Here is a 27,910-nt window from a genome sequence, read left to right as displayed (position 1 = left end):
CAACCTGTGATGTCTCCCCCCTCATTTCCTTCCTGTTCTATAGCATGCATGACTTCCTCTACATTAGTTTCTGTTACTGCTTCTGGTGCAACATCAACATTGGGCTCCTCCTCATCCCTTAGGCCCCTTGTCGGAGGCTGCACATCTGAAACTTGTAATTGGCTTGCCCCTATCCGACTTGTCCCTCGGGCAAATCGTCCCCGACGTCCACTTCTTATGGGGGGACCTGTAATCAAAGTGGCCAATTAAAAAAACATTGTTATCTAAGCAAATGTCCATGCAAGATTACATAGCAATGGACCTTCCAGCGTAATTCTGGACAAAGCATAAGGCTAGAAAATGCCCAAACCTCTGATGTCCTCTACAGCCACTTCTGTGACTGCTTCTGGTGCGGCATCAACTCTTGCATGCACATTTGGAACTTCTCCACGTGTCTCTATTGATATCCTACATGGCCCTTGGGATCGTCCCCTCCGTAGGAATTGCTTGGGTGCACCTGTAAAAAAAAAAAAACCCAAGACTAGCATGTAATTAACAATCATGTTTGATACAAATGTGTGATTGGCAAATACTTGTTAGGACTTTCTTGACAATTGAAGGGTACACAATTCCCAACCTGTGACGCCTCCCCCCTCATTTTCTTGTTGTTCTATCGTGTTGTTTACGTCCTCGAAAGCCACTGGTGGTACTGCTTTTGGTGCAGCAGCAACTATGGAAACATCCTTATCCCTTACGCCCTGTGTCGGACGCTTCACAACTGGAACTTCATCAATTGGGCTTGATGCTATCCGAGGTGGCCCTCGGGGTATTCGTCCCCGACGTGCATTTTTTACAATCCAAACCATTAGGTTAATTTCCTGTAATGATGTTATCATTTCATCAATGCAAGCTGTGATGGATACCCCTTTACCTCCGCAGTTATCAGCACTATCAAACTTATTATGCGTTACTTTTTTCTGGCATTTATACACTTATGCCAGCTCAGACCAACAATTACATTAACATATACATGACTGGGCAAAGTGTGCCAGAAAATATAAATGAGTTATATTTTGCACTTCAAAATATCAATGCAGAAACCCTTTACCATAGCATATTGACACCTTTTCACCAAAACAACAACATATAGCTCACCTTTAATGGTTCACCAAACAGATTTATTGGCTAACTATTTTCTTTTTTTTGTTAAATGATTCAGACATCATGCTTCCAATAACTCATAATTTATTAGTTACATATAACATCACAGCCAAAGTGTCTAGCTTGTTAAAAGCTTGTTGGGATTATTTTGTGGAACATGTTTATTTCGGGGTAGGTGTGATTGGTTAAATCCCATCATTCTGGTTTGTAGTGTCCCTCGGGTTCCCCTTCATAAACACCAATGTCTCATCTGTTTCAACAAATCATGGCTAATTCTATTGTAATCTTTTGTCTTTTGTATCAGAATGCTTACAATGCATAACTTGATTGAAAAGGCATGTCCTAACCTTAGTTTTTGTAGATCTGTCATTTCTAAGTTAACTTACCAGATTGGAAGGGAAATGCCTTTTTATGGTACTCATAATACAAAGCCCACATATGGATCCTTTAATCAACAAACATTTTTACAGCCCATTTCCATCAAACTACTGTTTCTTCCAAGTTCATTGTTATAAAATGGAAACCCCAGCAGAATAGTTGATAAAAGGATTGTGTTAAACTTCAAACCATACTAGAAAAAATTTCTAAGTTAAATAGGGCAACATTCAGCATATCCAAACAGATCTATGTTTAGAAAAATCCCTTCTTTTATCTGGTTAACTTACCTTGCTAAACAATGGAAAATGAGTCCTCATCCATACAAAATAGAAGAGGGGCTGAGTGTAACTATGTACCTGTTCTTTGAATCTCCTGCTATTCCTCTTGTCACACTGAATCCCAAGTCGAGTCTAAACTCAGGTTTGGATTTTTGCTTTCAGACACTAACCTCTTCTCCGTAGTCTTCAGACACTACCCTCTTCCTCTGAACCTCCTTCTGCAGCCAATATTTGGTAAGCCGAAATGTTTTAATTTTGACAACCCTCTGGTACTGCCCACGAGATGTAACCTTGCTGTCACTTCAGCCAAAAAGTGTGGCGCGGTATTTGGTTTTTTTTTTTTGGAGGTTAAATTCCCGCCTGTTTCTACATCTTAATTTATGGCCGGGTTTGGGACTTTGTGCTAGTTTTAATTATTTGTGACCTTTATTAATGGGCATCAGGATTATTAGGCCTTGGCTATTTGGTCATGTTTCTGTTGACTGGCATACCCATACGTGTCCCACTTATTCTGAGTTTTGGGAAGTAATTAATATAATGATGTAACTAGCTAGTATGTAGGGGACACATGTATATCATACGTGTAGGAGATGCTGATGCAACATATGCACCAGATTTGGTAACATTGGTGAATCATGTTACCAAATCTGGGCCAATTGTGGCCCACGTGTCCAGAAATGTTCATTCTACATGTTATCTCAAGTCTAACCAATTGGCACTTAGTAAAACCGAACTGTCTGACAAATTTGTCGTATGTGATTTGGACACTATATTTTAATGGTAACAATTATTTACCATTACCCATTATAAATTCCAATATTCCTCCGAAATATTGGAAACTCTTATCAAATGTCCTTGTATACTCATGCCCCATTAATATAGTCTTGCCCTGTTACGTTTCCTCTGGATTGAATACCATATCTATCTCTACGTATAGAGTGGAAACAAGATTTTAATTACGTGTGAACAATTTGTATGCAATGGAAACGAGCTATTACTTGATTAGTATAAACCTTACTTAATTCCCTAAAAACGGATCAATATAAGATATGTCGGATCCTTCAAGTTAATAATTCTGTATATCATATGATTATGATATACAGAATAAGTCTACCTTAAACTGAATATTATTAAAAACTCCTCGGCATCTTTATCATTTTTGTTGATCAGGCAAACGTGATTGGCTATAGTACCGTTTGAACTTTTATGGGATCTTATGTCCTTTTTAAAACCAGTAATTTTCTTGCCATACATTCTGTACAAAGTTCACTATATAGCAACACTGCCACTGCATTAATTTTTGTGGATGTAAATAATTCATATATTATTTTTTACAAGCCCAACTCAATTTTCCTCTTCCTCGTACCTGTATTGTTTTTTGCATACGTTAACCTCCCTTTCATGCACTTTTACTAATGTTCAGCTTAGAATATTCATACTAGCATCTCCATAATGAAGTTCTTTTTATCTTCCAAATTAAATGTTTCACAGTTCCAATTCAGCCCTATCCAAGAAATCATGGCTCTTCATTTACAAGTACCCTGAACCAGACTTAAACAAGTATCACTGCTCTACTTTGGCGTTGGTGGTATATAATTGGCCATCTTCCTCCTTGCATACCTGATTTTATGTATAACTAGAATGCCGTCCTTTAGTGAATACTTGTTAGGCTAAATTCTTAACACATATATGTTATATATGTTTAACATATATGTCTCTACAAAATCATTTGAATTAAATTACTGACTGCAAATCAATATTGCATTCTGGCATTCTTAGATTTGATATGGGGTTAACATATTCATTGACCAAAAATGCATACGTTTAACTTTAAGATATTCTGCTGAGATTAATTCCTCAAAGATCATCCTATCCAAACCATTATATTTCAGCACATCTTCTTGATGATTATCAACTTCCAAATGTCCTTATTGCGTTTGTTGTTTATTGCCACTCTTCTTGAATTAAATCTGGCCCTATATATTTAGGATCACTTATATAGATATTTAGTTGTGGAAGAATAAACTGGAATACAAAGTGGAGGCTCTTTGGCATGCACATGGCCAATTCAACCTATCTTCCATTTTCCTAATAGAATATACCATAATCAAGATTAGGAGATGTGTGGTTTAACAGGTACGTTTGGACCATTATGTCTGTTTTTTTGTTAAATGCTTCCAAAAGGTTGAAAGTTATACTTGCATGAAGGAGGAAGGTACAATTTGGTCCATAGCTAACCAATGAAAGCTTGGACGCTGGCTTCCCTTGTGAGCCTAGAAAGTTGCACTTTATAGGCTTTTTTTACTCTTCACCAGTTTTAACTGGACAATTAACTAACCGGCTCTTATCATTAAGTCTAGCTACTAAAGGCATGACTAGACAAAGTGGGTTGTTGCTGGTTTCTGGCAAAAAGTCAGTGGCTTATGGGGAGATAGGAGTCTCTTCCCAGTTATTATAGGGTTTTGATCTGTGTCTATCATATGTGCTTATGGCTGCTCCCCATAAGCCATTCATGTTCATGTGGCAATCATAACAATTTGGTGTATACAAGGTGTTTGCCTATTTACATCAGCCATTCATGATAGTCTTTAAATATCTACAAGCATTGTATCACAGTAATTAACACATACGGCAGCAAAATAAATCTACTGCACAGATATCCCAACATATCCTATGGACATACATGTGCTAAGTACTGGGACGATTGGGGCTATATTAAGGACTATAATAAGCCATTCATGTGCTAAGTACCACGGCATTCCAAATGCATCACTACATAGTATGCAAAATAGGAAATTGTATGCATTTAATATCTCACAAACATCAGCCTTACATGCATATTGTAAACAGTCTGAATATGCAAAATGACCTCACATGCTGAACCACCAATGTCTCATTTGTCTACTGCCTTGCCACATGCATTGTTGACGGGTGGCATGGAATGGCACCCATAATGGCAGCCTCACGCATTGTCTGCATTGATAATCATCAGGGAGCAAGTCAGTCCACAATATAATTCATCTCCTACTATACACAATTTTTTTTTTGGTGAAGTACTTTCTAAGTAACAAACTTGAATAGTTAAATATGTCAAAAGGTACTGCTTTAATCAAAGTAGACATGTAAGTTTGTCGAGTTCGGGATCTCTGAACTCGATGCTCTTACAAGTTATGATCCAACACTAGAAGTGACCAGCCACATTATCATCCATTCTATAGAATAAGATTATAAATACATCTACTAGATTGTCTCATGATGGAAATCAAGTGTCACATTCAGTACCATCATTATCCCCGTCATCTATGTTCTCGATCCAAAAATCATTGTTAAGAACATCGTCATTATCCATGTCGTCATCCTCACTTCCTGAGGATAATTGTCTCTGTGCGATGGTTGACGGATCAACTGGTAATGGATCTTCATCGACCCAGGTCAATGGATTGAGAAATCCATCATTTTCATTAACAGGACCATAGTTCCTTTGATCAGTGTCACTATCATCATCTGCGTCAATAATGGAGGAATCATCATCATCATCATGGAATTCTGAAGATTTGTGCCCAATATTGTAAACATTTCTAGTTGAAATCTTGTGTACTGCATGCCAACTTCCCCCTAAAGTTGGGTCCTTTATGTAAAACACTTGCAATGCTTGGCATGCTAGGGCGAAGGGCTCATCTTTATACCATTGTCTCGACGTATTGACACTTGTGAAATGATCCCCAACTTGTATCCCTCTTCTCTTGTCGCCAATATCCCACCAATCACATTTGAATAGGAAGCACTTACGCCAACCCATGTAGCGTAATTCTATGACCTCCGTCAACTGGCCGTAGAAGTCAACCGGGTTTCCTTGATGGTTTCCATGAACAACCACCCCACTGTTTTGGGTGAGGCGACGCGTTTCGAGGTTTTTCGTGTGAAACCGAATTCCATTCATGATACATCCAGCATATGATGCGACCAGTGGATCTGGCCCACAGGCTAATGCATATATGTCATCTGTCACCGCGGGAGGATCCATTGCATGCAACTCTGCAATCTACATAGATAAATTTGACAAATGACTTCAGAATTATAGAAATGCGATGGTTCCATAAAGGGTACTACACATTTGTCAAGAAGGGAACTCTTACGCGTGCTCGGAACCACGCTGGGAATTGACTTTGGTGCCTATGCTCGAAGTTACTCAAGCCTCTTCCTTCATCTTGTCATAATGGTCACTACGAAAACCAGCTGAGGAGATAAGTTATCAACTTACAATAAAATGAAACTCAAAACATATTGGGTAACGAGGGTGCACTTACTTTATAAAGTGTTCAATCTCTGGGCAATTATTAAGCACGTACCACTCAGCCTTGGCCAACAGTGATTCAGGTAATTTTGATATTTTTGCTGCACCTAATGGGCGCACCTTTTGGGAGAAAACAGATAAACTTGGCGCTTGGGAGCATAAACCAACATCAATGTTCCTTTCCTCTCGGTTATGTCTAGTCTCGATATCATTAAGGTACATAGAGCAAAATGTCAGGCACTCGACGTGAACATATGCTTCAGCAATTGAACCTTCTGGACGGGCTCTATTGCGGACATACCGTTTGAACTTACCCATATACCTCTCAAAAGGGTACATCCACCTGTACTGAACAGGTCCTGCTAGCAATGCCTCGTCTGGTAGATGAATAGCAAGGTGCACCATGACATCGAAAAATGCCGGTGGGAATATCATTTCCAGTTTGCAGAGAATGATGGGGATATTTTTTTGAAGCCGTTCCAATACTGTTTTATCTAGTGTTCGTGAGCATAATTCTTTGAAAAACAAGCCCAACTCTATTAGGGCTCGACGCACATCGAGTCGTAGGAACCCACGAATAACAACCGGCAATAAGTATTGCATGAAGATATGACAATCATGGCTCTTCATTCCCATGATTTTCCCGTCAGTAACGTTGACACATCGGGCAATATTTGAGGCAAAACCATCAGGGAATTTTACGTTTGCCAACCTTGCACAAAAATTCCTTCGCTCAGTTGCATTTAACACGTAACATGCAAGACGCATAGAAGTTCGATCACCATCATGCTGTAGATGTAATTCTTTCCTTAGTCCAAGATCTTCCAAATCCCTACGCGCATTGGCAGTGTCTTTACTTTTGCCGTCAATATCCATCAAAGTTCCCAACACATTATCACAAATGTTTTTCTCAATGTGCATGACGTCCAAGTTATGTCTTAATCCCAAGTCTAACCAATAAGGAAGCTCAAAGAAGATACTTCTTTTTGTCCAATTAAGTTCATTAGGCATACGTTTCCTCTTCTTTGACGTTGATTTACCAAACTGCACATGTGAGACCTCATTTAATTGTTCCAATAAAGCCTGTCCAGTGATCATTTTAGGTTGGATACGGTTTTCCTCCTTACCATTAAAAGCATTTTTTTTCCGTCTCCAACTGTGATCTACATCCAACCAACGACGATGGCCCATATAACAGTGTTTTCGGCCACCAACCACAATGAATCTGTTTCTGCATTACAAGTAGGGCAAGCCATCTTAACCTTTGTGCTCCAGCCGGAAAGATTAGCATATGCTGGAAAGTCATTAATAGTCCAGAGAATTGCCGCCCTCAATACAAACATTTCTCTTTTGTATGCATCATACGTGGGAACTCCCTCTTCCCATAATTCTATCAACTCATCTATTAGTGGACGCATGAACACGTCAATATCATTTCCTGGTGCCTTTGGTCCAGGGATTAACAACGACAACATCAAGTACGGATCCTTCATGCATAACCAAGGAGGCAAGTTGTAAGGAACAAGTAGCACTGGCCAAATACTGTACGGCTTGCTCATGTTATTGAATGAATTGAACCCATCACTCGCTAAGCCAAGTCTGACACTACGAGGATCTTCAGCAAATGAGGCATGCTTCCTATCAAAGTCTTTCCATACATGTGAATCTGCTGGATGTCTCATGTAGGTGGAATCATCAACACGCTCGGTTTTATGCCATCTCATGACTAGGGCAGTCTTCTTTGACACAAACAACCTTTGCAACCGCGGCTTCAAAGGAAAATATCGGAGGACTTTGTTGGGTATCCTATTTTGGTTAGGTCTGCTTGAGGCCCACCTAGATGCATTACATTTAGGGCACTCATCCTTCTCAGCATTATCTTTCCAAAATAAGGCACAATCATTTGGACATACATGTATCTTTTTGTAACTAAAGCCCAACCCACGTTGTAATTGGCGAGCCTCGTTATATGAGGTAGGGAAATGTGCTTGAGGAAATGCTGCTTGCAAAAGCTTGATAACCATGTCAAACGACTTCACAGTCCAACCACCAACAATCTTTATATGAAGCAACTTGACTATGAATGATAGCTTTGAGAACTTAGAACAATTTGGATAGAGTGGCTTTTTGGCGTCATCTAGCAACTCATCGAAGTTAGGGTGCATTGGAGTATGAGAGGTGTGTCCTTCGGGAACTCGCTCTGCATTAGCTTCTGGACTAGAGGAATTGTCCATGAAGGATCCAACACGGATGTCATCTAACATCTCGTCCACATCATCAATGTAGTCATTGTAGGGATAGTCATCACTACCCTCTTCATCCGACAATGTGTTGTATTGCACAGTTTCCTCCTCGCCATGGAATATCCATTCCGTATAAGATGTATCTATCCCGATGAGGAACAAATGATCCTCAACCAATGCAATAGGATGGAAAGATCGATTTCGGCATCTCCTACATGGACACCTAATGCAGTCTCTCCCCGGTGCATGGGCCTTTGCCATATCTATGAATGTTTTAACGCCTGCAGCATAGTCATTGGAACGCATCCTATCTTCGATATGCATCCAAGCCCTATCCATCTGGTTACGACACAGGAAATTTGTAATGGTAAGAAGGAGAAGTGGCAGAACATCTTGGTAGACTATTCAAAGTAGGAACGATGTATAATGGTTTGGGGGAGGGAAATAAATATCAGTTGTCCAATCTGACCTGATTTGGACACTTATTGCTCATCGCAAGAAAGAATCATATATTTAAGTCGATGAGGTCCAATTCAGGCTACAGCATTTGTGAGGATGCTGTAGCCGTGGAGCTTAAAACAAGAAATGAGGTATTTGAATATAGCACTTAGGGCCAATGTGTGGTCTGAATTTGGGATAATGGCAAGTTATTTTGTGGAACTAGTGACAAAACCTGAATTCCAGAAATTCAAATAGGGATAGCTAGCACACAGACTGTCAACCATACAATTCATTTACATAATAGAGAGTTCTAATAAAAATCTGATTCAACATTTATACACTCACATTTCTGGTATGTCATCACTATGGTGAAAGGCTGCATTGATCCTTTAATTCCTCAAGGCTTGGCCTTTAAATTAGTGCTGATGCAAAGGAAGCTGAATTTCTGGGTTTTTGTTATTTGTAGATGATGTCATCTATGTTATGACGCCATCTTGTTTGGGGGAAAGCACATCCATTAGGTATTTCATTTTGAACAACTTTAATAATGAATTTTGGGAATTAGAGTGTACTGGTAATTATATATCATGTGTACTCATAATTTAATTAGAGTGTACTGGTATTCGAGTATCTAAAGGGTACAAAATACCTCTCTAGTAATAAGCCATAGTAGAGAAACAGTTATTTAATAACCAATGATTTTCCTCATGAACATGCATATAGTGGCCAAAGTTGAAAAATAAGGAGGAAAGTGCCAGGAACATAGCTAGTAATCAAAGTTACTAGCTCATGTTGAATAAACTTATTGTGGTATAAATTAAGTTACACTCGAGCTAAAGGATGTGAACAATCACTTTCCTATCATATCCATGCATATGCATGAATCTACTCTATGCATAGAAACAAGGGTTACACAACCTATCATCAATTAATGGTAGTTTACAATTTTGCAGCTTGTAATGACATGCATGGGGTGTTCATGCTAGCATATTAGGAATACGAGTAATGTAGAAAATATACTATTGCATACCTAGACAAATTGGATACCTTGGAATCTCTTAGCTATATGTGGTGAAGGTGTCTCGATGTACAAACAAAGGTCTATCGTTTTGACCAAAACATTCTTGTTATAGGTTCTTTAGGCCAGAACAATAACATCTCAAAAAAACTGAGATGTCATCTTTAGATATCAAGATGCAAGCACTTGCTATTAAAGGTATGTGCATTACAAACCACAGGAATGACTGAGGTATGTTTATACGTCTGTGCGTGTAGTGTCAACTTTGTGTACTCATAAAAAAAGAAATTCTTAGGAATTTAAAATACTTTGTGAACACAATATCATTCCTGAAGAGGGGAAGAGTAATCTGACCTATTGTTGCTTTGTATAGGTCACTTGTGATTATATAGTTTTATGACTTTAGCGCCCTTCTTGTGTCCCTACAAATAACAGCTAATATCATTAGTTTTTCAGCAGAAATCCTATTATATTTAAGAAGAATAGCAAGGTTATTTTCCAAAGCAGAACAGTTATATTTACTTCCATTCAACCAATGGAAGTCACAAACATCATCATTTCCAAACCAGTTTTGGTAGTAAAGCCACATGTTAGAGCAATCAATAAACTGCAGAATGAATAGGAAGGACAAACCTGTAAACATTTATTAAAAACACTCAAGAACATGTGGCTCAAATAACAATGGAAAGGGTGAAGTTTTGGATGTTTCTTGAGTTAAATTAGCAACCTTTAAGGATGTGAATGGTAGATATACGTTTGACAAACTGTCCAGTGATTCACACATCCTAGCAAAGGGTACTTGATTCATATCCAAATTATTGTACAATCCTGAGGGTATGATTAAGCAAGCATTTCTAAGATACAGCCAAATGTGCTTTCTTCACATATAAGATACAAGTGATACTGTTAATGATAGGTAAATATCGATACATGTAAGTTAATCATTATTAACTTACATAAGAAAAATTAGAATCGTCCAATGTGTGTGGGATAATGGAACAATGTTGCTGAATCTTAGCACTAATAGGGCAGATCTCCCTGCCCTGAGATATATAATCATGTAATTCTAGGTGTAAAACAGTCATGAGCCTGATTCACATACCAAATAGCCTACAGAGATAAACATGATCATCAGATAATTACTTATTGACCTGCGTGATGCGACAAAACCAACTTCCCAAATAATTAAAGAAGCTGCAGGTGGAATTTCACAATGCAAGAAAAAGCTACAATCTGGGTACTAGCCCTCAGGAACCAGAGATACACACACATAGAAATCTCTTCCAATAGGCAGAGAGAATTACCAAGGGGAGAGAGAGAGATAGAAATTCGTGGGAGAAATTAACATGGGAAAAAGATGTAAGAGAGAGATTACCGATTATCCTCTCTCCACGAAAAGAACAGCGTCGGCGCCAACTGGCTACAGTGAGGTTCCACGGACCGGAGAAACGAGAAACCACCACTGGAGTTTTCCGGTGAAAATGCGGTGTTGAAGGGCACAATTTGGGCTACGGGGTATTCAGCCGCAGATCTAAGAGAGGGATTTGTTGTTTTCGAGAAATAGAATCGGACACCATTTGATTCTGGCCGTTCGTGGCCGCAACTGGCGGCACGTATGGTTCTACGGGGCCGTTTTCCAGAGAAATATCGACTGGATTTTTCCTCAGATGATGCGGGGTTGAAGGGCACGATCTGGGCGTTAGGGATCTATCAGGTGCGCGCAGTGCTGAAAGGAAAACGATGGGGGAGGGAATGTTTTACTAATATTACCGGGAAATATTAACATATATTAGACGTAAAATCCACAAATTTATTAACACGAATACTATTTCCTCGCTTTAATAGGTATTTGGCCATGACTTTTCACCCGTCGCAGGTTTTTTGGTGATTTCCGTCAATATCTATTGTGACGGAAGGGATTTGTCCTAACAGCTACTATTTCCCACAAGCGTTAGTCACGGGATAAAAAAATCGTGTGAAAAAAAGGTTTTTCTTGTAGTGATGTACTTGTGTATTTTAGGCCACTTGTTTAGTCTGAGAAAAATTATATCACGCACACCGATTGCTTTGTCATGTGAACTTAAAACTAAAAACTAAATTTTAAATTTCAGCTATGAAGTGATAGTTTAAGTTTCATTTTGGATATTGGAATGAGATGAAAAGATTTTATAAAAAATTAATAATTAATAATTTTGAAATTTAAAAAAAGTGAACTCTTTTGTTATATTTTGTGTGTGATTTTAAAAAATTGTAATGATGAGATGAAATAAAATTAAACACTTTCATGATCTAAATGGGGCTTTAATCTTTTAAAAAGAATTAGAAGTACTAAAAGCTTAAGTGTAATAAAATTATGATTTCTACAAGACAGAAGGAATTTTCTAGTTTAATAAGTAATTTTACTTCATGGAATAAAGCTGCATATATGGTCAAAACCATATATATGTATGCATGTTTACAGCAACTAATTAAGCAAAAAGCTTGGATTTTATTTTTCTCTACTTTAGGATACCCTACATATGCACACTCTGATAAAGCATGGATTTCATATGTTCCTCGAGACTTGGGAGGTCATGGTTGTCGTCATAACTATACAACAAGGGCACCACTCTTGCCATATTAAGACAAGCCTCGTTGAATTTTGTTGGAAGTTGATTTGGAGAGATCAGACACTCCTTGTTTAGGCATTTCCATGAATCTGAAATCATATCGATAACCTTCTCTCGAGCTTCTTTGACTGTAGAATCCTTGTGTTCATTCATGTAATAATCTATATATGATCCATCCTGGCCATCTTGACTCTCATCCTGCAATCACATGCATGAACCATACTGGTTGTTAGCTTTTTCCAAAACTGAAAGCTGTAAACTTTTTGCCAGCTAGGATCGACATGATTTTTCAAGACAGAAGATCAGAGGAAGGATTTGTTCTCCATTACTGGATCAGTCAGTGTCATTGGGGTTATAAAATTGTTAAAAAATATCATAGATTTCATCCTCGAATCGGAAACTGCATGTGATCATGTATAGGGGAGTTACAAGGTTGTAGTTTTGTCCCAGCTATCATCTCCGTACGTGCATGTATGTATGGTGTGTGGTGTGTTGGGTGTCTATAACAAAGTTATATCTATCATTTTCGATGCAAGGTCTGAAAACTGACTTGATGCTTTGTTTGCTAGCATAGAAACCTTGTAAATGCATGGTTCTCACAAAACGAAGAATGGAATATTAGAGGTACAATGTTGCAGCTAAAGGACGAAAGCTATACACATCTATTGAAAACAAAAAACCCTTACAACATTCTTAGAGGTTTTTTTTTAAACATGTTTCCAAAAGTGATCTTTTGAAAACAAATTAAATTCGATTCTCAATACATGATACACGACTCCATTGAGCAGTTTTACAGCGGTTTCCTTTGATAAAAATAAAAATAAAAAATCAATAATTTAAAAAAGAATAATAAATAAATAAACAAGTTTTTGAAGTAAAAAACATGATATATAAAGCTGTTTTGATCATGAATTCATCGTGTACTCACCATGGCACTTCCCAAGTCATCCCAGAGCCGAAGAATTGTGGCTGGTGAAGATATAATTTCCGGTACATTGTCAACAATATGTACAGTTTCTTTGGTTACTCCATGTCCCAAAAGAAAGAAAATGTGAATTAGTACCACATGTACTCCTGAACTAACAACTGCATTTTTCAGATACTCTGCAGCTTTTGGTGATTGCCCAGAAGAAAACCACTGAGCCTCCACTAGAAAAGCATTGCACAAACTCGCCCACTGCAACAATATTTCGGTCGTGATTTTCATGAACGTGTTTTATTATTACTTAGATAAGCACTATTTATCATATATGGACACGCATTTACCGTCTTCCTTAAAGAATCTACAGGATTCCACCCATGCCTTTGATATATCTTGTGGCTAATTTCATCAGTGATGCCAGTAAGAACCTTGAAGCATATCTTCATGTATTCCGGTAACTCCTCAAGTGCAGCAAGATCCCATCTGCATGCAACAATTTAGTAATGAACCACAGTTGGGAGGGGAATATATATATATATACATACATATGGAAGTAATCCTGTGTTTTAAGATGCATATATACTTGTTGATGGCTGCTGTGAAGAGGGTGACTTCCTCAAGCGTTCCATGAACATCGAAAATGTCATCTATTATGTAGATTAGAGAAATGGGTTTTGTGAGCTCAACCCTTTCCTCTGATAGAACTGGGTCTGTAAGACAGGCCATGGAAACAATGTACCATTTGAGCGGTTGGTCCCTTGCAAACTTCAGGTCCTGTGCCAGACCAACATCTGTCCACCATCTAAGATGACAGAGATTGACTTTAGATAAGGAAAATAATCACTGCAATTATAAAGTAGTAAATCATCAAGTTGTTCACGTTACACATACTTGGAGATTTGAACAATTTCCTTCTGGTGTATGGATTGGACCATATTGAAATCCATTTTTGCTAGGTGGTGTAAATCATTCGAGTACCATCCATTTCTGCCGGTGAAATTACCAAAAAACTTCTTCGCCATGAACCTTGCCAAGCTTTTGTGATAAGGATTCCTTAAAGTATTCCCAACGACACTGACTTGGTTGTCATCAAGATGTCTGATCTGCCACGCATTCAGAAGCTGCTCGCAAAAGATGCCAGCTTCATCTAGTATGCCTTCTCTTTCTATACTTAGCTGTGAGGCTTCAAATAAACTCATCAATCCGTTAATGTCTTTACCCAGTTCTTTATCAAACTTTCCCTCCCTATCCTTGAACTTGTTAAAAACATCTGTTAAAAACAATAGACAGGTGAGAATTAATTTCGTCATCGCTTTTATTTTAGACAGAGAAAGAAACAAGACAGGTAACGGGGAGTAACTCACCGGCTGGAACATAGTAACCTCGTTGTCTCAACAGTCGAAAGCGTAACGCAACCTCGTGAAGATTCTGACCGCAATCACCATGAGCAATGTATTTTGCATATTGCCCTTTCAAAATTGCATCAATGTCTTCCTCGAAGTGGTAGTCAATGCCGAGGCGTTGGATGGCATTAATCATGTCTAAACTTTCGAAACCATCATCTTTTCCTACTTTCTTTAGTGCACGCCTACATGCTTCTAATTTATGGGAATGTTGGACGCTGAACCCGCCCTGCAGACAAAGAGATCAGTCGAACACAGCTCCAGAAATTAATCAAAAGAAACAGATAAAAATTAAGGTGACTGCATGCACAATACTCTTACAAAATCATGCTTCTTGGTCCCGTAGTTTGGATATTCTAAAGGAGTAGAAGCAAATGTATCATGATCTTGGGAAATTTTCCAATGTTTATGGGCACTCGGCAAAGAGGCGAGGCTAAAGGGATTCGAATTCGGAGTTTTCTGAATTCTGTTTGGAGCAGTTGGGGGATTGATGCAAGCAAAGAAAGTTGTAGTGGACATGGAGGCCGCCATGGCGAGAATAAGTAATTAATTTGAGAAGTTGATAGGCCTGTAAAGAATGCTTGGATCCAATTTATAGGAAGACACATGACGTCATCAAGTATTTAGGACGTTGTTTTGAAAACGTTTCAAACGTGGGACGGGGCGGTTGACATTGACAATCAATCGTTAGCATGTTTGCGGATACAAACGTTGGGCACATATTTGGGATTCGGACGAGTTATATAGCTTATAATTTATAGTTAATTACATGAATTTTTTAAAAATATACAGTATTTGCAGGAGCACTTTGATAAAAAATTTTAATTTAATATTTTTTTTAAAAAAAAAGTAAAGTTTCAACTTTTTTAAGCAATTAAAATATTTTTTTATAAATTTATTAAACATATCATTTTCTCTTTAAAAAAACTTTTAAATAGTTAACAGCACTATTTAAACTTTTAAATTTAATCCCAAACCGGCTCTTAGGTTGAGTTTGGATATTGAGAAGTGTTGAAATATATTGTTAATAGTAGAAAAAAATAAGTGAAAAGTTTAATATAATATTTAATGATACTAAAAAGTAATGAATAATATAATATTGATAAGTGTTGAGAGTATCTCAACACCCAAATATACCCTGTATACCAACCCTATTTGGAGACGGGTCATTAAGCCTATGTAATTATGTTTAAAAAAGTTTTAAAATTAAAATAATATATTTTTTCATTTTATCCACGTTTATCAATGAAACTGTATACACAATTCTCACTTAAAATTGTAAATAAAATTTCTCTTCTTTTTCTTTTTTATTGAGAATTATATTTTACTAATAGAGTGCGTATATGTTGTGAATTTAATTTTAGAAAAACGTGAATATATATTATTTATATGAATAAATTAATTTTTTAATAATAAATTTTATTTTGAAAAAAAATATATAGCGTTTCTATAATTGATAATTATATTTAATATTAATATTTTTTTTAATTAAATGCAATGCTTCAAGTTTTGTTACATAATTATTGAAATAAAATATTCTGACACCAATCCATTTGGTGTGTCGTTTTAGATTAATTATATGTTTTTTATTTGTATATATAAATTGATAACTAATAAAATAAATATATATTTTAAGAATATTAAGTGTTTAATAAATATTATAAATGTACTTTTACTTGTCGTTAATATCTCTAGTCTACTAATTCTGAAGGTTAAATGCCTCCTTTATTTATTTAGTTTTTTGTCTGTTTTTCTGTATTTTGAATTTTTTTAAATTTTTTTAAAAGAATTTCTAATATCATTAAAAATATATTTAATTAATTATTAAATAAAAAATCAATAAAAATGCTCTGTCCATACGTTTCTCACCTAAAAAGTACTGGGTAGTGGGTACAACATAAACAGTAATAATTGCATATGAGTCTACGTAACTGTACAATAATAAGACAAAGAAAAGGCGTGCAAATATCACTGAAAAACATGCATACGTACACAACTACCATGTGCTCTCATCTCCCTGTGGAAAATGGCTACCATGGCCATCAAATATATTCATTTATATGTTTTATTTTTTTAATAATTAAGAAATGTAATATATAAAAAATTTATATATTCTTTATTTTTAAAAATATTTAAAATATATATTAAAAAAGAGTAAAAAAATTATTTGTAATGATATACATATTTAGAGTGCATACTGGCATCCAGTATAGTATTGTCCTTTCCGTATAGCCCCTAGAAAGATTTGGATTTATGCCGAAATATCAAATTTTAATTAAATTGAAAAAATAATATTTATAGTTACTTAATATGTAAATATCGCTTATTTTTTCAACATTGAGAAAAAAATGTCAACATTGAGATGATCTAATTTTTTCTTTTTAAAAAAATTGAGAATTTGTAAAAATATGATTTTTTTTAAAAAGTATTATTTTTTAGTGAGAGAATTAGTTTAAAAACGAACCGTTACAAATAAAAAGAAATTGAAAATATGGGTACAACAAATGATTAAATAATTACAAAATTGTAAAAAAAAAAATTAAAAGAATTTCTTCTGCTGTTTTCCCAAAAGACAAAAAATTGAGTAGTTAGAAGATGTACAAATAAATGAGTAGACAAATAATATAGAAAGAAAAGATAAAAATTATTTTAATAGAATAGAAAATAAATAGAGAATGTGATGTAAGAAATTTTGAAAAGAAGAATAAAATTTAATAAAAAATTTAAAAAGATATAATTTTTAACTATAATTGAAGAAATTTTTTATTCATTCATGTCGTTAATGCTAGGGGTGAAAACCTCTTCGAATTGACCCATTCAACATAATTTTTGACTAAAATTAACGGCGATTGATGGAGAAAATTTGCATAAAATAACTGATTATACTGATTGATGGGGAGGAGAAATAACGACTGTATCAATTCTGGTAATTCTCAATCAACTTTTAATCTTTCTAGTGGTGAGGTTCGTCTAAGAGAATAAAGGAAGAGAGTGATGTAGATGAGAAAGAATGAGAGAAGAAGAGGGAAAGGAAAAAAGACAGCTTCAAATTGAAACCATATTTTTACTTATATTTTGTTTGTACACTTTAAGCATAAAATAATGCTATTTCATTTTAAATGAAATAACGTAGTTTTAACTATAGTATATATAAATATTTCAAAAAAAAAAACTATAGTATATATAAAAAGAATATATACGTATTTAATTGGTCGACTCAATAGTTCAAACCGAACCAGCTAAATTCAGTTTAATCTATCTTTCGCCGCTGTCGGCAGGTTGTCCACTAGTTTCGGCTGGTTACTGTTCCCGTGGATATCTCCGTTGGCGTACGTTGGTTTGGTCAATTCATGTTCACTCATTCCAAAAAGGCTAATAATTGCTGTGATGGAACATTACAAAAAAAGGACTAATAATTATTGTTCTGAATTTTGTGGCAAGATGACACTTCTGAAAGGGTAGGTCTCACAGCTGGGCTCCCGCTGGTCCTTGTTTTTCTCTAAAGATTTTTTTAAAAAATTTATAATATTATTAAGTAATATTTTCTCAATTATTAAATTAAAAAAAAAAATCAAAAACAAAAATGGAGCGAGAAGTTTCAGTGGAATCCTTAACTTTTTTTCCTTTTGAAATTTGATTGGTGGTTCTAAAGAATAATACCAGTGTTACTGCCCATAGCAATCGTTGGAAGCAACCGTTAGTATTTTATTTATTTCTTTTTATTATTTTTATTTTATGATTAATTAAGTATTTTTTTGATAATATTGTAAATGTTTCTAAAAAAGAATTGAAAAGTATTAAAAAAATAAATCTAAAAAGAATTTAAAAAATTACATCAAAATAACTAGCGGTACAGCAGGAGGGAGCTACTAGCTATCGCTGTAGCATTGTCCGCTTCCAAAAGGAGTAATAATTATTGTTTTTTGGTCATGGACTTAGAGCATTAGATTATATATATTTAAAATTAAAATTTATTTTTACTTATTAGAGATAAAAATCACTTACAATGAATTATCTATAGTTAAATATTTTAGCGTTGAGCTACAGTATAAGTAAAGAAAAAAGTAAATTTGATAGTTATTGTTCTATAAACAAATTTTTATTTTATTATTTTTTAAGTCTCTATCTCCTTTGATAGTTATTGTTTTTTAAATCTTTATTATTTTTTAATCCATAATTTAATTAGAATATGATTACTAATTAACATATAATAGGTAAAATAGTAAAATATAATAAAATTAAATTAAATAATAATTAAAAAAATTAAATATTTTTTCATTTATTAATTATTTATTGCTATATAATAAATAAATAGATAATCTAGTGTAAAAATTTGATATAGATAATTAAAGTTAAATTCATTTTATATTATTTTATTGTTATATAATAAAAAAATGGCTATTCCAATATGGAGATTTATGTAAATAAAATAGTTAATATCTAAATTTTTCTTATATTCATAAAAAAATATCATTTACATATGCATAATTCAATAACAATGCTCTTAATAGAGCAACAATATCGATCATTAGTACGATTATCCATCTTAGGTGTATCTTATAAATGATTGCTTTTTAAATTAATTTTTATATTTAATGATTAAAGAAGTGATTTTTAATATATTTTTATATTTTTGTATTTTTAAAAAAATTTTAAATATATTAAAAAAATAAATTTGTGTTAGACAATACGCCTAATGGTCATTGTTGGATTGCAGCTTAGCATTGTTCATTTTTAAAAGTTTAAGAATGAAAATATTTGTTAACAAGATCAAATTTTTTAATTTTTTAAGTTTAGATCCAGTTCAATTCGACTTTTTCAGTTTTATAAATGATCTATATTTGTAATAATATGATATTTATATATATAATTATTAATCTACTTATATTATAATATAAAGATATTATTTTATAATAATTAACACATAGTAATATAGTATTAAGTTTAATTATAGTTTATATAAGTTTTAGGCTTTTTATATGAATATATATGATCAAATATGTAAAAATATATTTACAAAAAGAATATATATTATAGTTGATTATACTAAAATTGTATTTATCCTTTATATATATTATAAGTTTATACTAATAACTTAATACTAAAGTTTATGTTTAAGATTAAAAATTTATTTTACATTAATTTTATAGTATAAGATAAAAATTTATAAATTATATCAAATGTTATATTAAACATTATAAGATTAATGTTTTGTTATATCACATGTTATATCAATGTTATGATATTAATAGACTTGAATAATATGATTACAATATCATGTTATATTAATTAGCAATTTAGCATATAATTTAATGTGTGATATAAAAATTATAAATATATATATGGGTCCGGTTTGGTTTAAATAGATTTTCAAAATATGAAAAAGGGTACCTCATCGGTTTAGAACTGATTTTGGTTTTCAAGAATCGGTACTGCACCAAAGCACTTACAAATCGGACCAAAATCACCTCTTCAATCCAATCTGGTCCAGTTCAACAGGTTTTCAATTTTTTATTTTATTTTTATTTTTTAAAACCCCTAATTGGGATGTTTGAAATTTTTGGTTTCAATAATATCTACTAAACTATACATTTTCATTCTGCCTTTCCTTTTTTTTTTTTTTTTTAAATTGAATCCTATTTTGACCCATATCGGTAAATTTTAGCCAATTTCATTTCAAATTGTTTTAATAGTAAATTTGTAATTTTTTTTTTTTAATTTAGATGATAATTTTATAAATTTTAAATCTAATAGTCACTTATATAATGGTGGGACTACTTTGGGATTATGGTGGAAAATATTACTTTTAACTTAAGGCTTATAACTTAGAGCTTGACGTAATAAGCTCTACTATTAAAAAATTATTAAAAAGTTATTTATTATTTGGGATCTGTATATTTAAAACACTTTCAAACATATTAGATTTCTTTGAAAACAAATTAAAAAAGTACTTTTTGATATAGAAATGACATAAAATGACATATACTTGATAAAAATGAAATATTATAATAAAATAATAATAAAAATAGCCTAATAGATTTTTCAATAATTATAATGAAAAAAAATCTCTTCAATTATGCATTAGTGATTATACGAGAATAATGAAAAACATAGATGGACAAAGTTGTTATTGTGTTAAAATGATGAAGGTCATTTGTAACGTAAATAGTATGGTAAAATAGGGACTACTTTTTCTGAAGTGCTTATGAGAAAAAGCATCATTTCAATGTTTTTGTTGAAATGCAATTTTCTGTTTTTTCTTGGTTTAAAAGTACTTTGATATAAAACAACTAAATGGACAAATTTTGTCATTTAAACACTTTAGATCGTTCAAATGCATTTTTCAGTACTTCCACCACAATCCCAAACAGGTCTTAAATTAAAACTTTTATTGAAAAGCTCCTATATATACCCGTATATTTAAAAAAATTAATATAACTAATTATAAAAAGTAATATTGGAAACAAGATTCCGACCCGACCCGAACATAGAAGATTTTAAAGCAGCCAGTTTCGAACCGACCAAATTAACCGATTAGCCGATCCGATTTTTTTCGAAAATTAACCGATTAACCGATTACCCGGTTTTTTTTTTTCTCTCTCTCTCTCTGTGTCTCTCTCTCTCTTCTAAGGATTACTCACATGTTGTTCTTTGTCAATGCATTAAATCAATGCATCTTTATCATTTTTTATTAATGTTATAGACTCTAACAAGTAACATGGTTCATTTTTGTGTTAAACTTGCTCTTTTAAGGCTTTTGTTTTGGTCCTTGGGTTTTATTTTATCAACGATATGTGTGTTTATTTGTCAATATCGAAAAACATATTTTAAAATAGTACAAGATATACTTGAAGGCCTTTTTTTTTTTATTTTTTTTATTTTTTTTATTTTGGAAATATGCATCCTGTTATCATTTCATTCATAGTTCAATAATATTGGAATACTTTGAAGGCTTCATTGAAATAAATATAGCAATTTTATCAACTATAGAAAAAAAAAAAAAAATGATGCACTATAACCCAATAAACTAAAAATAGCTCATAAAGCTGAAATACATTGTTCTAGTTAACAATTAGTCTTAGAATGCAAGAGAAAACAAAATCTTGCATTATGCCTAACTTCCAAACAAAAATTTCCAGTTTTATCTCCTTAACATCATTCTATTCCTACTTTTGTTGCAAACTTCCAAGTGTGATGGCCTCATAACACCATTTGGTAAGCTTATCTCATCATAAACCTACATGGGCAATTCAGAATGGCATAAATGAGTCAATGATCAATAGCCAGCATATATGGAAAACGATCAAATAAGGAATTTCAATAATCACCATGAGTTCAAGTTCAAAAAATTCAAGTAATCTTCAATCGGCCTCATTCAAAATATTCATCAAAGTCATCTCTACATGAAAAAAAAAATTATATTAAAAATATAATTAATTGAAATGATTATATGAAAATATTATTCAAATATGAATCTTACTAGTTTCTAACTTGTAGCTTTCCGCATCTTCCATTACATCTTGGGAATCATAATTAACGGAGGGAGCCATCAACCAATTTTGTGTGCAAATAAGAGCTTCAACTGTTGCAGGGGCCAATGAGCTACGGAATGAATCTAAGACACGACCTCCAACGCTAAATGCCGACTCGGAAGCAACAGTAGTTATGGGAATAGCTAATACATCTCGAGCTATATTGGCAAGGATCGAAAAATTGATTGAATTCATCTTCCACCATGTTAAAATATCAAAGTTTGACGTCAATCCTTCAAGGCTCCCCATAAAATATCGATCCAACTCTGATTTGGACTCTACGACACCCTTTGATGCTTGATAGTGCCGATACATACTGTAAATATCTGCATCATCATAAGACGTTGTGTTGCTTTGAGTTTCATCAACACTTGAACGTACATTAGATTTTGAATACTGTTTATACATCTTCTCAATCATCCTCCTTAACCTTGTAACAAGCTCAAAAGCTCGCTCATGGCCAAGAAAACCTGTAAACCAAAACTCCAATACTTCCAACTTGGCACGCGGATCAAGAATAGCCGCAATAAATAAGATTTTGTTTACTTTCTCAAAATTTTCCCAATACTTATCATATTTCATAAGCATCCTCTCTAACATAGTTTTCAACATATCATCATCACCCACAGAAAATTTGATCAAATGGTTATAGATTGAAGCTATTTCTCTCATAAACAAATGTGAAGTTGCATAAGTTGAGCCTGAAATTTGCAAGGTGACGTCATAAAAAATCTTCAAAAATTGTACAAAAACCTTGACGATTTTCCAATCATCTAAAGTTGGTGGTCCTTCTCCAACCTCACGTAAATGCTGGCCAAACTGATTGTCTTCATCCTGCATCACCTCAAACGCGGCATAATACTTGAGAGCCGCACTCAACATCAGATAGGTTGAGTTCCATCTAGTTGGAACATCAAGAGAAAGAAGCGCACCACCCAAGATATTTTGTCTCTCCGTGCATGACTTGAAATTATCAAGTCTTGCAGGAGAAGACTTCACATATTTCATAGCATTTCGAATTTTCACAATTGATCCATCAATTTCTTTCAAGTCATCATGGACAATAAGATTCAAAATATGTGCACAACATCTAATATGCATAAGGTCATTGTCTAATACCAAACAATCTCTAAGTTTGGTAATCTTCCTCAAATAATAAATAGCCGTAGTATTAGAAGATGCATTGTCTACTGTGATTGTAAATATCTTCTTTATGTCCCATCTAAGTATAGATGACTCAATCTCTCTTCCTATTGTTGTCCCTTTATGATTAGGAACTTTCATAAAACCAATAATTCTTTTATGCAAGACCCAATCATCATCAATAAAATGTGATGTTATGCACATATAATTAAGATTTTGCACTGATGTCCACATGTCAGTAGTGATGCAAATCTTATAATCAGATGCCATGAATATGTCCTTTAACTTGTCTTTTTCTAACAAGTACATTTTCACACAATCTCGCATAACAGTAATGCGAGAGGGAATTGGAAATCTAGGCTCAACTGTAGACATAAAGTCTTTAAATCCCTGTTTCTCTACAAATCTAAATGGTAGCTCATCCACAATTATCATCTTAGCTACCGCTAGCCTTATTTTCTGCTCATTATACTTGGTAGGTCCAAAACTAGGACTGCTAGTTGTACCATCCACCCCATCCCTTCTAGGTCCAGTCATTTTTGATTGGGGGTTAACCTTTCCAATCTCAATAAATGCCTTAAAATTGTCATTACGGTATCTCAAGGATGAAGTACCTTGTTTTTTAGAATGACATAATAAAACCTTACCACAGTAATTGCATGTAGCTTTGTGAATATTGGGGTCTCCTTCCTCAATCCTAGAAAAATGAAGCCATACATCCGATTTACCCCGAGATCTTTTGATAGGAGGGCGAACATTAGAAGGAGTAGTTGTAGGGAGAGAGCTATCCAAATGATCATGAGGAGTAGTTGTAGGTAGAGAGCTATCCAAATGAATTACATCAGGGGTTGATTCAGACCCTGACGAAGGCATAGCAGCACTAGATTCCACAACTGCGATTTGAGATAAAGAAAGCATCATTAAATTATTAATCACATTGCATAGCAGCACCCAATTCTTGTGTGCAAATAAATCACTCTAAAACAATAGAGACGACTTAAATTAAATTAATAATATTAATAATCTCTCCATATGAAAAAAATTACTATCCATTTTGGAGAAAGCTAACTATATATATTTTCCATGAAGTAGTTTTCTTATTGGTAGTTAATCATATATTTTCGAATGTTAAAGGCCCAAGAATAGATCCACTAACAATATATTGGGAAGAAAAAGGCAATATAAACAAACATGACTTAGGATTCACCAGCAAAATGGGCCCCAGATACATATATTTAACCAAAGAAAGTACCATAATAAGACAACCTATCGATAATGGAATTTGATATGTGCTTCAACTTATATAACATTAGACACTCTTGATGACATGACCAAACCATTATTTTATTGCCTCAAAGTCAATAAATACAACGTAAAACCAAACAAAACAAAAAAAGGGGGTCATGAGATGCAGTCCTTATTGATGGTCTGTGCCGAGAAGGGAAGTTGGATAAAGCAAAGGATTCATGGTCTTTGCAATGCTGGTTTGGTGGAGCAGGGTTTGAAACTTTTCAATGAAATGTTTTGTCAAGAACCAGAATCTCAACCATATGTGATCCTGACTTAGTTACATGCAACATTTTTTTGCGAGCTTTAAGGGAAAAGGTACACCCTCCTCAAGATGGGAGGGAGTTCTTAGATGAACTTGCTATTCGGCTGTTTAAGAGACAGAGGATTTTAGGTGCTTCCAAAATTGTAGAAGTGATGTTGCAGAAGCTTTTGCCTCCAAAAGCCTCTACCTGGGCTAAAGTTGTTCAAGAGCTTTGCAAACCTAAAAAAATTGGGGCTGCCATTGACAAGTGTTGGAGCAGCCTCTACTGCTAATTTCTTAAGTATGCCTTTCTTTTCTTCTCGTTTTAATTTTCTATTACTGGCTCATCATTCAAACTATTGAAGACAATAACTTCTTGATCCAATTGCAATTAAGTTTGGCTAAAAGATCTGGTAATACCTCCATGTAATTGTTGGGAAGCGCTCTAGGAGCCAAAAAGATATTAAAATAAAATAATAGGCTTAAGAATTCCCAGTTTCTTCTAGATTTCAGTTTGGTTGTTGTTTTCTTGGGTACGGTCAATTTTTTAAACATACCAAAAGTAGTAGCTTAAATTCTTCTTGTCATTGTCAGAGAAAACCATCTGGATCCGAGCATAGAGAAAAGGCCACAATATCTCTTTTTATTTTCTGCGTTAGTTCCTGTGGCAATCATGCTAGAGTACTTGGGTATTTGTAATGAGAACAGAGTTATCAATTATATTTTCCGAGCAGTATTTTTGTTCAAAGCATTACAATACTTAAATATTTCTGGAAGAGCTTTATAGCAGTTCTTCAGTACATTAAAACCAAACAAACGAACTGGGTTTCCTAAGGAGTTGCATCTAGTTCAGTAATCTAAGCCCATATTTGCACAAAAGCTCCATCCAAACAAACAACGCAGTAATGTAAAACCAAGGGCTGGGGAAAAGCTTGAGTATTTACCTGCGCAAGAGCCTTGAGAGTGAGAGTCAGAGAGAGCGAGAACCTTGAGAGTGTGAAATGGAGGTAGAGCCCAGCGGCTGTGGAGTCGGCTGAAGAAGAAACGCACTGGTCCTATTGGGTAAAGCAACAAAATCGGGTATTGGGTAATTACCCGACCCAACTTGATTCGAATAGAAAACGGTTCGGAAGCTCATAATTCCTACCCGTTTCAAAACGGTTCGGGTAATTTCGGTTCGGTATAATCGGATAATCGGGTCGGGTATTTCGGCTTAATTGTTCAACCCTAGTGCTTATGAGAAAAAGCATCATTTCAATGTTTTTGTTGAAATGCAATTTTCTGTTTTTTCTTGGTTTAAAAGTACTTTGATATAAAACAACTAAATGGACAAATTTTGTCATTTAAGCACTTTAGACCATTCAAACGCATTTTTTAGTACTTCCACCACAATCTCAAACAGGTCTTAAATTAAAACTTTTATTGAAAAGCTCCTATATATACCTGTATATTTAAAAAAATTAATATAACTAATTATAAAAATACTTTAGATATATATTTATCAAATAATAAATAGTTTTTAAAATATAAAATTTATTATTTTGAGAAGTGTTGAGAAGAGTTGGGTTGGTTAGGTAGCTGGGATGACGGTGATGATGTGGTGAAGAAGTGGTGGCCAACATTAGGGGCATGACTGCACAGGGAGTACAAAACCTTGCGGTTTTGGTGGAGTTTGTGGTGGCTAACAGCGGCGTTTGGGGGGTTGAAAATGGAAGGGTGAGGTCACCGATGGGTGGGGAAGAGAATAGAAGCAACGACGACAACAATAGGTAGCGCACGACAGAGTTGGAAGAAAAAGGAGCTGCGGCTTCTAGCCGTACGTGGCGGCTAACGATGGCTTAGAGTGGCCTGAAAATGAAGGAGAATGTTCACCAACCGAAGGAAAAGAGAATGAGAGGGGCAGTGTGGTACATGCCTGCGCGAGGGCGGGGCTAGGGGCGGATGAAAAAACGACGGGGCGAAGAGGGTGGGGGACGTTGCGTGTGGGGAGGAAAAGCAGGGGAAGAAAGAAGAAAGAAAAAGGAAAAATGAAAAATGGAAAGAAATGAGGTCTAACTCTCACAACTTGGGTCAAGAAACTAATCCAACAAAAATTATTTTCAAAATAGTAAATAAAATAAAATAATTCAAATGTAGTGAAAAAATAAAATAAAATAATAAAATCTAAAAGCGCAATAATTCTAAAGCCCAAAAATAACTAATTTAATTTTAAAAAACAATTTAAATACAAAACAATAATAAATAGCAAAAAAGGATGTTAAAATAATTTCACAACTTAAAAAATCATAAAATAATACTGCAAAAATACCTTTAATTTAAAATAAGAAAATCATTAATTATAATAATTTAAGTAAAATCATTCAATAAAAATACATGTAAAATGGGGATATCACATCCTCCCCCCTTAAAAATAAATTTCGTCCTTAAAATTTATGAGGTCAAACATCAACGCTTAGCAGGATACAATATACAACCGAGAACACGTTTAGGAAAATCATAGAACCATCAACACCCAAACAGACACGGGTACTCTCTCTCAAGTTTGCTCCTATAGGCGATCCCATTATACTCTCACCAGTCTTCCAATGGCACATCATGTCTATACTCCTATGGCGGTCATGTAACCCAAAATCTTCACTTCCACAAGAACCTTAATACAACACCCAGTAAATTCTAATAATTATTATTTTCCTACAATAAATTGTATTAACCTCGATCGATTCCTATATTATAACCTCGAAACCTTCATTGTATACTACACCTTTGTAACCTAAGAGTCACTTCCAAAGTAAACCATCAGTAAGCATAATTTGTACAGCCAAATTATTAATTTTTTACTAAAACTTTAAGTAACCACTAATTCTTCAAAATCAACACAAATTTGAACCCCTAACTACCACAAAATATCACGCTTATGCTGTGCACTCTAATAATTCACCACATGCATAAAAATTATGTCCTCATAAATTAACACCTAC

At 34.3% G+C, this 27,910-nt stretch overlaps 2 protein-coding genes across 2 annotated transcripts; both read right to left on the bottom strand.

Annotated features, from left to right (window-relative positions):
* Positions 1 to 7,253: 7,253 nt before the first annotated feature.
* Positions 7,254 to 8,672, bottom strand: LOC122278517. The gene has a single exon (XM_043088697.1). It carries the CDS (start codon positions 8,670 to 8,672, stop codon positions 7,254 to 7,256), a length of 1,419 nt encoding a protein of 472 aa, XP_042944631.1.
* Positions 8,673 to 12,215: 3,543 nt separating this feature from the next.
* LOC122279706 ((3S,6E)-nerolidol synthase 1-like) lies at positions 12,216 to 15,304 on the bottom strand. Its single transcript, XM_043090486.1, has 7 exons — positions 15,048 to 15,304; positions 14,688 to 14,955; positions 14,215 to 14,593; positions 13,907 to 14,125; positions 13,668 to 13,806; positions 13,330 to 13,578; positions 12,216 to 12,599 (listed from the first exon to the last, which is right to left on the bottom strand). The coding sequence occupies exons 1-7, from the start codon at positions 15,255 to 15,257 to the stop codon at positions 12,306 to 12,308; spliced, it is 1,758 nt and encodes a 585-aa protein (XP_042946420.1). The 5' UTR covers positions 15,258 to 15,304; the 3' UTR covers positions 12,216 to 12,305.
* Between the last annotated feature and the right edge of the window lie 12,606 nt (positions 15,305 to 27,910).

This window comes from Carya illinoinensis, chromosome 10 (genome assembly GCF_018687715.1).
Source record: "Carya illinoinensis cultivar Pawnee chromosome 10, C.illinoinensisPawnee_v1, whole genome shotgun sequence".
Lineage (NCBI taxonomy): Eukaryota > Viridiplantae > Streptophyta > Magnoliopsida > Fagales > Juglandaceae > Carya > Carya illinoinensis.
The sequence above is the reverse complement of the archived record's forward strand: the minus strand, read 5'-3'. Positions and strand labels throughout refer to the sequence as shown.

What these genes read in the sequence shown, in the direction of transcription:
- LOC122278517 (XM_043088697.1), bottom strand. Translation starts at nt 8,672, where the DNA reads ATGGATAGGGCTTGGATGCATATCGAAGATAGGATGCGTTCCAATGAC.
- LOC122279706 (XM_043090486.1), bottom strand. Translation starts at nt 15,257, where the DNA reads ATGGCGGCCTCCATGTCCACTACAACTTTCTTTGCTTGCATCAATCCC. An exon ending in GAAATTGTTCAAATCTCCAA is followed by an intron (nt 14,126 to 14,214) that starts GTATGTGTAACG and finishes CTGTCATCTTAG; the next exon opens with ATGGTGGACAGATGTTGGTC. An exon ending in TAGATTCTTTAAGGAAGACG is followed by an intron (nt 13,579 to 13,667) that starts GTAAATGCGTGT and finishes ATATTGTTGCAG; the next exon opens with TGGGCGAGTTTGTGCAATGC.